Source organism: Cervus elaphus, chromosome 1, assembly GCF_910594005.1.
Source record: "Cervus elaphus chromosome 1, mCerEla1.1, whole genome shotgun sequence".
In the NCBI taxonomy this organism is placed as follows: domain Eukaryota; kingdom Metazoa; phylum Chordata; class Mammalia; order Artiodactyla; family Cervidae; genus Cervus; species Cervus elaphus.
The window spans coordinates 77,124,708-77,141,138 of NC_057815.1; the positions used below are offsets into that span (position 1 = coordinate 77,124,708).

The 16,431-nt window shown below is 39.3% G+C and overlaps 1 protein-coding gene across 1 annotated transcript; it reads left to right on the forward strand.

Moving 5' to 3' along the window:
- Positions 1–5,774: 5,774 nt before the first annotated feature.
- LOC122706333 (60S ribosomal protein L23a-like) lies at positions 5,775–6,338 on the forward strand. The gene has a single exon (XM_043921504.1). The coding sequence runs from the start codon at positions 5,776–5,778 to the stop codon at positions 6,250–6,252; it is 477 nt and encodes a 158-aa protein (XP_043777439.1). The 5' UTR covers position 5,775; the 3' UTR covers positions 6,253–6,338.
- The last annotated feature ends 10,093 nt before the right edge of the window (positions 6,339–16,431 follow it).

The following is a 16,431-nucleotide window of genomic DNA, read 5'->3' on the forward strand; positions in this document are numbered from 1 at the left end:
CAATAACCTCGGATATGCAGATAACACCACCCTTATGGCAGAAAGTGAAGAAGAACTAAAGAGCCTCTTGATGAAACTGAAAGAGGAGAGTGAAACAGTTGGCTTAAAACTCAACTTTCAGAAAACTAAGATCACGGCATCCGGTCCCATCACTTCATGGCAAATAGATGGGGAAACAGTGGAAACAGTGACAGACTTTATTTTCTTGGGCTCCAAAATCACTGCAGATGGTGACTGCAGCCATGAACTTAAAAGACGTTTGCTCCTTGGAAGAAAAGTTATGACCAACCTATTCAGCATATTAAAAAGCAGAGACATTACTTTGCCAACAAAGGTTTGTCTAGTCAATGCTATTATTTTCCCAGTAGTCATGTATGGATATGAGAGTTGGACTATAAAGCTGAGCACCGAAGAATTGATGCTTTTGAATTGTGGTACTGGGGAAGACTCTTGAGAGTCTCTTGGACAGCATGTAGATCCAACCAGTCCATCCTAAAGGAAATCAGTCCTGAATATTCTTTGGAAGGACTGATGCTGAAGCTGAAACTCCAGTAGTTTGGCCACCTGATGCAAAGAACTTACTCATTTGAAAAGACCCTGATGCTGGGAAAGATTGAAGGCAGGAAGAGAAGGGGACAACTGAGAATGAGATGGTTGGATGGCATCACTGACTCAACGGACAGGAGTTTGAGTAAGCTCTGGAAGTTGATGAAGGACAGGAAAGCCTGTCCTGTCCATGGGGTCGCAAAGAGTCGGACATGACTGAGCGACTGAACTGAACTGATTTAGGAGTAATGTGTCATGATGTATCCCACCAACTTGTAAATAGTTTAGTATAATAAGTATAGTTATGTATGTATATGTGTGTACATACGTACAAGAGAAAGAAAAAGTATATGTGACAAAATGTTGACGATTAAATAAATCTAGGATAAGCATTCCATTTATACTTCCTACAACTTTTCTGTTTTTTAAATTTTACAGAATAAAAAGCTGGAAAAAAATAATTTCATAAACCTTGGGGACAGGAAGAAAAAGTGTTAGAGAAAGAATTTTACTGGGAAGTTAGCTGTAGCTTTGGGGTTTCTCCCCTTGATATTTATTTATTTATTTATTTTATTATGGTAAAAAAAAATGCCGTATTAAATTTACCATCTTAACCATTTTTAAGTATAGAGTTCAATAGTTTTAAATATATTCATTAAGTGCAACAAATCTCTTCTAGAACTCTTTCATCTTATAAAACTGAAACCTTGGATCCATTAAGCACTAATTTCCCTCTTCCTTTTCCCCAGCCCTTGCCAACAACCTTTCTACTTTCTGTGATTTTAGATACCTCATATAAGTGGAATCATATCGTATTTCTGTGACTGGCTTTTTTCACTGTATACTGTCCTTGAGGTTCGTCCATGTTGTTGTATACTGGAGGATTGCTTTCTTTTTTAAGGCTGGATGATATTCCATTGTATGTATGTATCACATTTTCTTTATGCATTTATCCATTGATGGACATTTGGGTTATTTCTATCTCTTGATTACTGTGAATAATGCTGCAATGAACATAGGTGTGCAAATATCTCTTTGAGATCCTGTTTTTGAATTCTTTTTAGTATATACCCAGAAGTAGGAATGATAGATTACATGGTAATTATTTTGGTTTTGATTTGCCTGTCTTGTGATTAGTAATGTTAAGTATCTTTTCATATGTTTGTTGGTTACTTGTATATTTTCTTTGGAGAAATGTCTATTCAAGTCCTTTGCCAATTTTTAAATTGGGTTAATTGTTTTTATTGTTGTTGAGTTGTAAGAGTTCTTTATATCCCTCTTATCAGATGCATGATTTGCAAGTGTTTTCTCCCTTTCTTTAAGTTGATTTTTCACTCTGTTGACTGTTTCCTTTGAGGCACGGAAGTTTTAAATTTTGATGTAGTTCCAGTTTGTCTGGTTTTGCTTTTGTTACCTGTGTTTTTGGTGTCATATCCAAGAAATCATTGTTAAATCCAATGTTCTGAAGCTTTTCTCCTTTGTTTTCTTCTAGGAGTTTTATAGTGTTAGGTTTTAGATTTAGATATTTAATCTATTTTGAGTTAATTTTTGTATGTGGTATAAAGTAAGGGTCCAACTTCATTACTATGCATTGGATATCCAGTTAGCCATTGGCTTTTGAACTTCTTTTTATTGCATGACTGGCAAAGATCTTATTTTAACAGCATAATACGTTGATTAGTGAGGGCATGATAGTGGTGGGGTTTTTTTTTTTTTTTGGTTTCACTTTAACTTGATAGGAAAACTTATCTTAGTTTGATTACATGAAAGCTATGTGCAAATTTTCTCTATAGATATATTTAACTACATAAGCGAGAAGTACATTCTTATATATTTTATTAATGTGTAAAAGGAAAAAAAAAATCTGAGGAATTCTCATGGTGCTCAGCAAGCCATAATATAGAAAAGTCAATTGAATAGAAAGAACAATAACAACAGGAAGAAAGTAATGAATTAGTTAATTTGCTTTCCAAAACTTAAGCTGTAAAAAAGGGGATCTTGCTTAGAAAAGCAACATTGAAAACAAACTCATATGCCACTCATTGTGCTAAGTATTTCTTTGGAAAGAAAAAAAACAGAGGAATGTCTTAAGTAATATGATAGTGGAAGATGGGACAAAACAAGAGGTATTTGGGTTAATTGAATTAATTAAGAATACAGTGTTCTACAGATGGATAAACATAGATCAGTAGCAGATTTAGGGGAGCACTATTAGACTGCACCTGTTGGAGTCCTCAGTGAATCCAGTCCTTGTTTGAGGCTTCCAGTTGGAGCTGGCAGTTGTTGTAGGGATTAAATTATTTAAAGCCTTCAGCTGGCTAGTGTAGGCAAGCAGTGGCTTAGAAAACACTTAATCTATTTTTTAAAATCTGTTCCTAAGTTTGTTTTGCTTAGGCTGTAAGACTACATGCACCACCCACCTGCCACATTCTGGAAACCTTTTGTCAGAGTGGGGAAATTTATCCTAGAAGAAGAGATCTTAAGGGAATAGCTCTATTTTAATACAGCATACTTTTACATAAGCATACTTTGTTTGTAATAAATATTTTGTTAAGCAACTAAAAAGGTATTGTTTAACAATGTATTTTCAAATTGTTATTACCAATTTACTTATTTCAACAGTTATCTTTTAAAGTTTTATTTTTAATTATAGTTAGAGGGGCTTCTGGTACCAAACAATATATGGATCCTTTCAATAGGACATTTTAAAAAGGCAACTCCATGTGTATTGAGTAATTTGGTAGACTATTTCAATATATGTAACTTCCTTTTAGAAAACTAGTATCACTTAATAAACCATACTGTGTCTTGAAGTGACCTAACAAGGAATTTGTATAAAATCTTCTGGATATCTCTGAAGCAAAGGATAATGGCAAATCTACTTACATGTTATTAATGTTACTTAGAGACCCAGACTATTCTTTCACTTGCAAATATCTTCTGTCCTACTAGAAAATTTTAGTCTGATTTATGTCCCTATCATTTGAATTTGTTGGATGCATGATAGATTAAATTAATATATTTCCAAAATAAAGAACTATGTCTTTGACATCATTCACTGCCTAAAGTTCTCTCTTGGCTGCTTCTAAAATAAAACTGCTATTTTTCCAAATTGTGAGACACAAAATAAAATAGCTATGGTGGCCATATACTCATTTTCCTAAAATTTATGTGTTAGAGTTCATGAAACAAAAATAGAAACAAAATCCTATGTAATAGCAATAAAATGTTGAATATAAAAGCTAAACTTTTAAAGTTACAGGTCTCAAGATCCCTTATGTGTAAAGCTAAGAAATTTCATCACCTTGTTTCTTTCCCTCCTTAAGCCCTTTCATTACTTTAGAAGCTTATTTTGGGCACGATAAAATGAAGACAAGATTTTTAGCTATGTAGCTGGGGAAGAAAATCAATTTAAAATAAATTGTCTCTTAAATATAAAAAATAAAGATTGAGCTATTCTAGCACAGTGTTTTACTTGACTGCAAGTATACCACTGTCCCCTCCCCCCTCAAAGTGAACTATGATTTCACACTAAATGGTAGAAGCCTTTGGAGTGTCAACCTGGGTCAATCAAACCAAATGATCTAAATATTTATACCAGAAACATTATCATGATTTTTATTTAACTAATTTTATTCATTTGGCAGAATTTCATAGATTCTCCAGTTTAGTTGCTTTAAAGATGTTATCATTGGGCACTATCCCAGGACTCCATGGGCAAGGCTGCTGGGTGTCAGCTATATTCCCACTTCCAGGCCACCCCCTTGGAGTCTCTCGCTTTCAGCAGGCTCCCTGGGGATTCAGCACTCATTCCTCTGCTACTGACAGCTGTCACCACCTGCTCTATTTCCTGGGGTTCCTCCCCCACCCCATCCCACCTAAGGCTGACTGTTGTCTGACCCAGTTTCTTTAGCTTCCCCCCTTCCTTTCTGTCTCTGAAAATAAGTGTGAAGCCTGTTTAAAAAACTCAGAACACAAAATACCAGGGCGGGACCTACAATCCAGCTGTCCTTGTCTTTGTCATAAACACATCCTTTGTGGAAGACCCATCAACTCTGAGGAGCCTTACTTCTCCTTAGAAACCATAAAGAATAAAACCAGTGTGTTTATTTAACTTTTCTTCAAGCTACTTCCCTTTTCAGCTGGTACTACTTCTCCTCGAGTGGCTACTTAGCACATTCAGGATGATTGTTGGCAGGAAATAAACAAAATCCTGAGCTGCTGTCGAATGGTGTCAAAGCAACCAAGCAGTCCTCACTTTGCTACCCTGACCTGCTACACCCATGTACACCAGGTGCAGTCATCAGCATGGCCTCTGTAGGCATCTGAGATTTCCCTTCCCACCTTAGGTGTCTCTCAACTGAATGCTTATCAAGATCAGCCAAAAAAGAAAAAAAAAAAAAATCAGCCAATCATGTAAATTTCAAATGTTTACTATTAAAAGAGTTCTGTTTGGAGTTCAGGAGTAACATGTTGGAGCCTTGATTTCCCATACATTAGATGGGCAAACACGCCCCTCTCCACATGAGTTTAGCTCTTTAAATCTTTGACTCTTCTTACCACAACCACCCCAGAGGCCACTGGTAACTGTCTGTGGTCAGTGCCTAAATTCTCAGTTGGGTAAGGATTCAAGATCTCTCTCTTTTAGTCTGTTTGGTACATAATGTGAGCTAATCTCACATATTAGTTCTCCTCCAGACCCAAGCTGACTGAATTTGTGGTCTGGCTTCCTCTTATTTTTCTCTATTTGGATTTAATTATTAGGTTTTTATTTTTCCCCCCTTGGAATTGACCTGATAACTCCATAAAATACTGCCTCTGACAATTTCCTTTGGCCTACAGGGACATTAGATTAAATCCTTTCAAGAGCAGGGGCCATGTTGTATCCTGCTTATCCACAGGAACAGAATAGTGTCCTTTGTATAGTGGCCCTCGTCATTATATCTTGTTGTTACTGATGATCATGGCTTTGAGGGCTATTTCTGCTTTAAGAAGCAACCCATTAAGTCTTCATCTCTGCAGTGATGTGACCGATTTATTGTCAGCCTACAGGGGGACAACATGGTGGAGTGCCTACCATCATGAACTCTGGAACCAGACTTTCTACATTCCAATCCTTGCTCTATCACTTTCCAGGTATGTGAACTTGAGCAAGTCACTTAGCTTCTCTAGGCCTCCATCTCCTTATCTATAAACTATGTATAATGACAATACTTATTCCCGCTTTTCATGAAGATGGCTCCGAAGGCGAAGAAGGAAGCCCCTGCCCCTCCTAAAGCTGAAGCCAAAGCAAAGGCTTTGAAGGCCAAGAAAGCAGTGTTGAAAGGTGTCCACAGCCACAAGAAAAAGAAGATCCGGACGTCACCCACCTTCCGGCGGCCCAAAACACTGCGGCTCAGGAGGCAGCCCAAATATTCTCGGAAGAGCGCCCCCAGGAGAAACAAACTTGACCATTATGCCATCATCAAATTCCCCCTCACCACTGAGTCAGCCATGAAGAAAATAGAAGACAACAACACACTGGTATTCATTGTGGATGTCAAGGCCAACAAGCACCAAATTAAACAGGCTGTGAAGAAGCTCTATGACATTGACGTGGCTAAGGTCAATACTCTGATCAGGCCTGATGGAGAGAAGAAGGCATATGTTCGACTGGCTCCTGACTATGATGCTTTGGATGTTGCCAACAAAATTGGGATCATCTAAACTGAGTCCAGCTGGCTAATTCCAAATATAAGTTTTCACTATGTAAAAAAAAACAAAACAAAACAAAACAACAAAAAAAAAAAATACTTACTCCCTAGTGGTGTTATACAGATTAAATGAGTTAACAGTAGTGGTGGACTTAGAACAGTGTCCTGAATTTACAACATAATAGCACAGAAAGTGAAAGTAAAAGTCTGCTCAGTCGTGTCCCACTCTTTGTGACTCCATGGACAGTACAGTCCATGGAATTCTCCAGGCCAGAGTACTGGAGTGGGTAGCCTTTCCCTTCTCCAGGGGATCTTCCCAACCCAGGGATCAAACCCAGCTCTCTCATATTGCAGGAGGATTCTTTACCACTGAGCCACTAGAGAAGCCCAATAGCACAGAACTAACACACAAAAAAGTAATTTTCAAAATAAACAACTTGTCTCTTTTATCCTCCTAGGTATTATTAAAATAATACAATTTGGAACAGGTAGAAAATGTTTTTTTGTGTGTGTGGCTCAACCAGGTTCCAGAATGATTTTAATTTAACTATAATTGCTTTTCTTACTATTGAATGCTTTCAGTCTCGGCTTCCAATCACTAATGACAGTCATCTGGTGGATAATTAGTGTTATGTAGATTACTCTAAAGCTTAGCAATGAAGGTTTTAAAAAAAAAAAACAAAAAAAACAAAGTTCCCAGAAAAACAGAAATATCTTTCACATAAAATAAAGAGATGCTTAGGAAGTGTGTTTATTTAAGTATGGTAGACGCAGTTAAGGTGTTTGTTTTAAATTTTTTCTACATTTTTCACTACAGATTAAGACTTACTAATACGCTGACAACACCCTAAAAAGGAATGATTAAAATAAATCATTGTGCATCCTTTTTAAAATGGCCTACTATGCAGCTGTTTAAAAGAATGCAGTAAATTTATACATACTAATAGGGAACAGCCACCCAGCTACATAAAAAAAGAAAGCATAGAACAGTATGTGTGGTATGCACACATATGCTTTTGAAAAAATCCTATTAAATGGGTCACACTCAAAATAAGATAAAAGTAGAAAGCAACCTTACTTTTTCCCTTAACTATCCCTTTAAACCTGGGATGAAACCTTGTGCAAGATCATGATTTTTTTGGCCACCCTTAGAGAAAAAAAAGTCTCTTGAACCCTTTTATTTTCAATAATAGTTTCATTTCTGTAATTAAATTGATCAGTGAACTAACTGAAACTCCAAACCCCTCTGTAACTTAGAGCTTTTCCTTCCAACAGCTCAGTTGGCTATGGGCCTGAGGAGCCGGCAGGTGAGAGGGTTCCTGCCTCCTCCATCTTCTGCCTCTACTGCCTCTTGCCTGCTTCCCTAAGTTCTTCTGACTCCTCAGGGTTAAAAGAAGAGGGAGAAGTTAAGGATGGAAAAAGTCACACTTGATTGGCAAACAGGTCATTTTAGGTGTGACCTTCTAGGAATAGCAGATGTTGGTTGTGATTCTTTTTTTAAAAAAAAATATTTATTTATTATTTGGCACTGGGTCTCAGTTGCAGCATACCAGATATTCAAGTTCAGTTGCCACTTGCAGGATCTTTGGGCTTCTCTCATAGCTCAATTGGTAAAGAATCCGCCTGCAATGCAGGAGACCCCGGTTCAATTCCTGGGTCGGGAAGATCCCCTGGAGAAGGGAGAGGCTATCCACTCCAGTATTCTTGGACTTCCCTTGTGGTTCAGCTGGTAAAGAATTTGCCTGCAATGTGGGAGACTTGGGTTTGACCCCTGGGTTAGGAAGATCCCCTGGAGAAGGGAAAGGATACCTACTTCAGTATTCTGACCTGGAGAATTGCATGGACTGTTTCCATGGGGTCACAAAGAGTTGGACAGGACTGAGCACCTTTCACTTTCACTTTGTGGGATCTTTAGTTGCCACCTGTAGAATCTACTTCCCTGACCAGGGATTGAACCTGGGCCCCCTGTATTGGGAGCACGGAGTCTTAGCCACTGGGCCACCAAGGAAGTCCCCACTGGTTGTGATATTTGATCTCTTTTATCATTTTATTGGAGATCCCCCAACTACAAACCTCCGATTGTAATTTCTGTGATGTGGTGGGTGCCCTTCTCCAGCCAGGAACTTCCACCTCTAACCCTCAGCCCTTACATGTCTGATGATTTTTCTCTGTCTCTTCTGGGGTCTCATGCCCTTCCAGGCAACTCAGTTGGGCAATGTTATTTTTAAGCCAGTTTCAACCTTATTTTTGCCCATGAATCCACTTGGTCCACATATTGATGCAGCTCCCAGGGAAACTTGGCCTCTTCATTCTCTGCTTCTTCAGACCTGAAGCCATAACTTCTCACCTTAGATTCCCCAGCTGTGTATCACACCACCCCACCATGCCCTGCCCCCAACAACTCTGCGGGATGCTATCCAGCCCAGCCCTAGAAGAGATCTCTTTGAAGTCTTGTTCTTGGTTTAAGGTCAGGGGAAACATCAGTCTCCCAATCCCCATAGACATGACACAGTCCTCTCCAAAGAAAATCCCCCTCAGGTCACTTCAGCTTCAAGCCTTTTATACCCTCAAAACTGGCTAAGGTTTGGAAAGCCAGCTTTTGATTCTCAAATTTATAAGTCCTGTTTGGAAGGTGCCACTCTTCTGGGAATGTGAATGTATGTGGTAGTTACTGTTTTCTCTCAACCTTTGAGGCTGCAGCTGAAACTAAGTCAGAAAGTGTCTCATTACAACATCTTACTTAACTTACATATCCACAGAGTATCTATTTAATGATACCCAAGAGATAGCTGCTTGCCCCCAGGGGACTGACAGACTTGGGGAGAGAGGTATAGAGGAAGACATGTCACTATATAGGCTCTCCTACCGTTTACATTTTGCAGCATCTACATTTGTTACCTATTCCATATATATAATCATCTTATCCCAAGATGCTTCCTTTTGTACAGTCGGAGCAAAAACACACTAAAGAATGATGGTTGTTTTTTAAAAGCAAAATTATAACTCAAGGCACAAAGTGAAGAATTGATGTAATTATATAGATTGCCAAACCGAGAAAGGCAGTTTATCTTTTCTTTTCTTTTTGGCAATTTATCTTTAATTCTCTAAGTATATCTGTTTTGTGTTTTGTTTGTTTGGACTAAATTATATTGTCTCAGTTCTTCACTGCTTATTTCTGCCTTCCTGCTACCACCGAAATGATAAATTATGGTTGACTCAGTTGTATTTGGGCTTCCCTGATAGCTCAGTTGGAAAAGAATCTGACCGCAATGCAGGAGACCCTGGTTTGATTCCTGGGTCGGGAAGATCCACTGGAGAAGGGATAGGCTACCCACTCCAGTATTCTTGGGCTTTTCCTGTGGCTCAGCTGGTAAAGAATCTGCTGGCAATGTGGGAGACCTGGGTTTGATCCCTGAGTTGGGAAGATCCCCTGGAGAAGAGAAAGGCTACCCACTCCAGTATTCTGGCCTGAAGAATTCCATGGACTGTATAGTCCATGGGGTTGCAAAGAGTCAGACATGACTGAGTGACTTTCACTTTCAGTTGTACTCAAATTCTGTTCAACATTCGAGTTTGAGATATGGAAGTGTAAAATTGGAAAGAAACTCAAAAAGTATTATTTGACTGTTACTGAGGTCATGAATGAAAGTTAAGGCCCCCATAGTAAATTATCACAACAGAAACATACTTCAGTAAGCCTCTGGAGCAACTGGAAGCCTTGATCTCATGAATGCTTCCCAATAAATCCACAGAGTAAAGGAAGCAGAATTAGGCAGAGGGAAAAGATGAGCTGTTATGCAATCACAGTAACTCAAAGAACCTTCATAGCTAGAACAACTTTTCTGAGTTATCCTGAATTGCATCCATTGGATCTGGAATAGCTGACCTTGGGAAAATCTTGGGTGAGGTATCTCCCACCTGTTTTTGAAAAAAACACAAAAAACAGGAAGCCTGCCTGTTTTTTGTTGTGTGCGTGCATGCACACACGCTTGTGTATGTGTGTTGTGTTCTTCTTTTTTATTTTAAAGCAGGTGTTGAAGATGTATGAGAGTCTTATATAATCAGTGATAGCGATTGTTCCTGAGTTGTGCTACTCTTAGGGTAGGACTCAGTACTCCCCTTTCTATCTCGAAAGAAAATCCAGTCTACAAGGCAATAGAAGGATGATTTTGCAGAGAAAATGGATTGGAGGGTTGCATCATCTAACACACAGTAAAACTTAATAAAAATCACCATTAAAAAAAAAAATCACCATTAACCAGTTCTGTTTTTTTCCCCCCAAGTTCATCTCCAGACCTTCTCGTCCTTCTAAGTCTTTTTCTCAGGCAGCCTTGTCAGGGGCACCTGATAATAATCTGCTTTAGGGCCCCTGGGATCGTCCTTTCAAACCTCATAAATCTCTCCATTTTCTCTAGCAGGGCAATTCAGGTTTCTTCTGGTTTCTTCACACCTAAAATCCTGTTCATCCAATAATGAACTTCCATTAGAAGAAAGCCAGTAATAAACAAAATTTTACAATCTTCCTTGTCTTAAAACAATTTTTTTTCCTTGTCACCTTGCAAGAAAGCAACAATAAGTAACACAGAATCAGGTTTCTATAGCTGAGGACATTGGATGTCACAAAACCGCACACTATTAGAGGTATGGGTGCTAAGTCACTTCAGTCGTGTCTGACTCTTTGCATAGCCCACCATGGTCCTCTGTCTGTGGGGATTCTCCAGGCAAGAATCCTGGAGTGGATTGCCATGCTCTCCTCCAGGGGATCTTTCCTATTCAGGGATCCAACCTGCATCTCTCACGTCTCTTGCATTGGCAGAAAGGGCTCTTGACCACTAGCGCTATCTGGGAATTAGAGGTATAAAGACCATGATTTCACAGATGAAGAAACTACTATCTAGAATGAGATTCATGGAAGACTGATAGTTCTCCAAAATCTGTTTCCTCATCTTCCAAAGTAGTAAATTTAAAGCTCGGTGTGGCCACATGACTAAGTTTTTGCCAACAGAATGGGAACAGAGGTAACTTGTGCAGCTCCCAAATCACAAACACAGCACGCTCTTCTAAACATGGTCCTTGGGTTAGCATCATCAGCATCAGAACTTATTAGAAATAACGTTAGTGCAAGCCCATTTCCAATGTACTTCATCAGAGTCTGAAATTTTACAAGATGCCCAAGATACTCACATTTATTTTAAAGTTTAGGAAGAACCACTCAGAAGATAGTGGATCTACAAGATGGAAGGAGTCAGAGTCACTGATTTTTAGAAGCAGAACTCCCCAACTACCACTAACGCACCCTCATTTTTTTTATTGTGGGTGGAATACACAAAACAGAACTTATCATTTTAACTATTTTAAAGAGTACAGTTTAAGGGTATTAAGAACATTCATGTTGTTGTGCAACGATCATCTGTAGAACTCTTTTCATTTGCAAAACTGAAACTCTAGACTTCCCCATTCTCCCTTTCCCCAGCTGCTGGCAAGCACCATTGTACTTTAGGTTGGACTCACCTAATTTGGAGTTATTAAGAGAGAGAGAGAAATTTCTAACTTATTTAAGCCACTATGTTTGGGGCTGTGCTGCTCAGATTCCCTTCCTTCAGGAATGAGAGACTTATTTCCTCAGCTGCTAAGGGTATTGGCAGACAACAGCCTTAGCTGAGTCCCTCTCCAGAAGTTGCCCTTGGCTAGAGGGAGATACTTCACCCAAGGTCTTCCCAAGGTCAGATATTCCAGATCCAATGGATGCAATTTGGGATAACTCAGAAAAGTTGTTCTAGCTATGAAGGTTCCTAGAGTTACTGGGATTGCATGACAGCTCATCTTTTCCCTCTCCTAATTCTGCTTCCTTTGCTCTGGATTTGTTGGGAAGCATTCATGAGATCAACCCTGTGTGGGAGTAATGCAAGAGCTCTCAGACAGAGCCTCTGCCACTTACTAGCACTTGGTCATTAAAGACAGTACTCCTGCTCTCCGAGTTTTAATTTCTTCACATGTAAATAGGGATCATAATAACAGTACCTGTTTTTTAGGCTTGATGTAAAGGTTAAATGATATAATTTTAAAAATTATTCTTTAATGCAGTTTTTTTGGTTTTCCTTGGGAGGGTCATTCAGGAAATCTAGTCCACTTTATAATCAGAAACAGCTTGTCAGTATCTCAGAAATTGGTTTGTGTTCTTTTGTCTTCTTGGTCTCATGAAGTTGGCGAGATCTTAGCGCTCGGACCAGGGATCAAACCTAGGCCCTCTGCAGTGAGAACAGAGTCCTTACCATTGACCCACTAGGGAATGCCCAAATGATACAGTGTTTTATGTGTAAGGTAAAACCCTGGTACATAACCAGCCTTGATAATATTAACTGGCATTACCCCTATTTCTGCATGGATTCTGGCATCTAAGGAGTCACCCTCTTTCTGTGCCTCACTTTATCCCGCCTTGGAGTCCTATTCAGACTAGGCAACCCTGATTTCTGAGAGTCCATTTCAATCCAATTACTCAAGCTGGAAGCCTTGGCTGGCAAATGGAAGAGAGAACACTATGATTCACCCTCATTTATGTGCCACACAGAAGATTCCCCCGAGTCTCACAGGTGTTCAACAGGTATACACAGCATGTGCACACATGACTGTATGAAATGGAGGACCATTCATGCGTGCCTCAAGTGTCATCATCACCACATTATTAGGAAGGCAGTTTTTCTTTGAAGGTAGTAGTGCTGAAAGGGTTATCCCTGTTTTACCAATACAAATGCATCACAACATCTCCTTTGTTATCCGGAAATAAAGTTCATTCATACCATAACTCATTCACATGTGTAATTTTAAAAAATGAAGGTCCTAAGCTGAACATAAAAGAAAAATGAGGGGAAAGTGTTTTATAACAAAATACGTATTTCAGTGTATCTATACTCAGGCATGACAACATTATGAGACAATGAGGCTGTGGAATATTTGCACCTGTGCCTAGAATTGTGATGTCATATTAATATCTATAAATGCAGATGATGTTATATTAATAGCTATAATTGCTACAATTGTGTTGAACTAGTGACTTGAATATTCAGAGAAATGTGATTGTCAGTGATTTTTTTCTGAAATGGTGAAATGTTCTTTGTGAAACTCCAAATGAAACAAAATACAGCCTTCCCCCATTTTACCTAAAAGGTATGTTTCTAGAAAATTCAGTGTGTATTAAAGCTGGGCGGAAACTTTGTATTTATATGGAAAACTAATATTGGTTCTAGGCTCAGGTAATTATGAGCAGACTTTTCACTAATAATCTGGAGAGATATCAAAAGCTGTGAGGAGTCCAGGATAATTCTTTGAAGTGGACATCACCCCTGGCAACTGTCCATTAAATCCCAGCCATGCTTCTAATCATTATGAATGTAAAGATGACGTTAAAATGGCTCTGGAGAAGCTCCACCTGCTTTAAGAACTGCAGCTTTAAAGAAAATGCTATTATTATGCATAATTTTTTCATGTCAGAACAAGAGCACTGAAAACTTCCCCTAAATTTTGTCCTCAATATAATAATTATTTTACACCATCCATCACCACTTCGGGCTTCCTAGGTGGCACTAGTAGAGAATCTACCTGCCAATGCAGGAGACGTGGGTTTGATCCCTGGGTCAGGAAGATCCCCTGGAATAGGAAATGGCAACCCACTCCAGTATTCTTGCCTGAAAAATTTCATGGACAGAGGAGACCGACAGGCTACAGTCCACGGGGCCACAGAGAGGCAGACATGACTGAGTGACTGACCACACACACACACACACATCACTACTTTACAAATGAGGAAACAGGCTCATGGAAATTAAGCTATTTGTCCTACATCACATAGTCAAAGGGGCAGATTTGAACAGTTCCAGCTCTTGGTCTCACCCCACCCTGCTCACTGCGCCCCCCCACTGGGAATGCATTAGAAAACTTGCATCTTTGGCTCAGGGTCCCATAATGAAATCGCTAGAACTTCAGTCTCTTCCCGCACCTTCATTCCCTCCTAAAATCCCTCCTAAATTCTGTTCCAGGGACTCCGCCGAGCTGATGCTTCCCTCTCATCAGTCACCGTTCCTGCCTCATTTCCATGGCCACTGGCTGCTGCTTAGGTCTTCTCCCGGAGTGAGGACTGAGGAGGCAGAAGAGCTGTCCCCTCCCTCACCCTCCATTACTAGGTTACAAAGCAGAGTGGACTCTGTTTCTTGTTTCCTGCGGAGTTTCGAGGAGGCAGCAGCTATTTTATTTGTTTCCGTCTTTATTTTAGGTCCCTGTCCCTGGAGTCTTATATGGTTACCTGAGGCTGGCTTGGAGGCTCTGTGTCCACACTCCCCAGTATTGTCCTTCCCTTCTGTATCCCAATGATGCTAGTAGCCTCCACTTTTCTTTCCCTCCTAGGAACTCCTTATTTCAATGATTTGACTATATAGGAACTTGAAAGGGGGAGTGGACATTATTCAGCAGCTCCTTAGGGTGATCTCAGCTCTGGTGGCACATTAACGTTGTACTTCATCAACTGGAGTTGGCAGGCCACAGCAGTAATATCCCTCAAAATATGCGGTGATGTGACGGAGAAGCAATAGGGTAAAAAGGGAGCATATTTTAGAACCCTCAATTTTTCTGAATGTTAAGTGATCTACAATATCTTAAATTTATATTAAATGTGGCGGTATCATAGAATAAAATACAAAATATCCTTGAATGTTTGGGATAAAGTTTGTGACATAGAGAGATTTCTAGTTCCTAGATATTCTATATGCCTACCCTTTCCCCTACCCCTTCCCTTCTCCATCCCACCCTCAGACTATCAGAACTACATATTCACTTTCCTCTATCTTTGGGATAAAAGCTGGGACAGCATTGGCTTAAGACATCTCCTATAGTGTAATCAGATGTTTACAGTAACAATCTGTTGTTTGTCCCAACTCTTCCATTCTCACCCCCAAGTATGTACAGTCTCAGAAGATGCCTTGCATTGCCACTCATTGTAGGGTGCCCTGTTATGTACTCCAAGGCAGGATCTAACCTTATTTTATATTTGTATCATTTGTTTCTATCATGCATGCATGCTAAGTCGTTTCAGTTTTGTCTGACTGTTTGCGACCCTATGGACCGTAGCCCACCAGGCTCCTCTGTCCATGGGGATGCTCTAGGCAAGAATACTGGGCTGGGGTGCCTTGCCATCCTCCAGGGAATCTTTCAGAGTCAGGGATTGAACCCGCATATCTTATGTCTCCTGCATTGGCAAGTAGGTTCCTTACGACTAGCACCACCTGGGAAGCCCTTGTTTGTATCATATTGGAACCAATACAGTGCTGGCATTTAATAAGTGCTCAATAAATATTAGTTAAATGTATGAATGAAACAGTGAATGGCATAATCTACCTCCCCATTAATTAAATGCAAATTAAAACAAGGGGTGCCAGATACTACCACTTTTTTTTGGCAAATACTTTTGAGAGGATAAAATACAATTTTAGTATGGTAGAAGTATTATAGGTCTTCAGTGTAAGGTACTCTGCAGACACTCCACAGCGCTCAGCAGTCCTGAACGGAAAGGAAGAACAGCCTGCTTAAATTCACGTGAGATTATATGTAGTGAGACTGTACTATATTGCTAAGGGGCAATTTGGTGACATGTGCCAATATTTTTGTGCTCTTGAGTCAATGACTTACCTTAGGGAAAAGATGAGATATATGTAAAAAGATTTGTTGATGACAGCATTATTTAACTTGGAAACAAGTTTACAAATATGGTACTGATTAAGTTAATTGTGGCATACTCACACAATGGATTATTGTAGGATCATAAAATAATATATTCAAAGAATATTTAATGACATAAGAGAAGTTTCCATAATGTATGTGTGGGTAGGGAGAAATTTTATCTCTGGAGGAAAAAGAAGGATTTGAAGGTAGATAAAGAATGATTTTTATATTTTGTTCTGTATATTTCTTTTTTTGGTCTGTACCGTCTTAGTTACTCCACTAAGGACTGAACCTGAGCTTCGGCAGTGAAAGTGCTGGGTCCCGACCCCTGGATCACCAAGGAACTCCCTGTATATATCTTTATTGTTTGCATATTTTACAATAAAGATGAAGTCATTTAATCATTGTAAAAAGGTATTTTTAAAAAGACAAAAACATTTAAAGCAATAAAGGTATTTTTTTTTTTTTCTTTTTGTCATACATT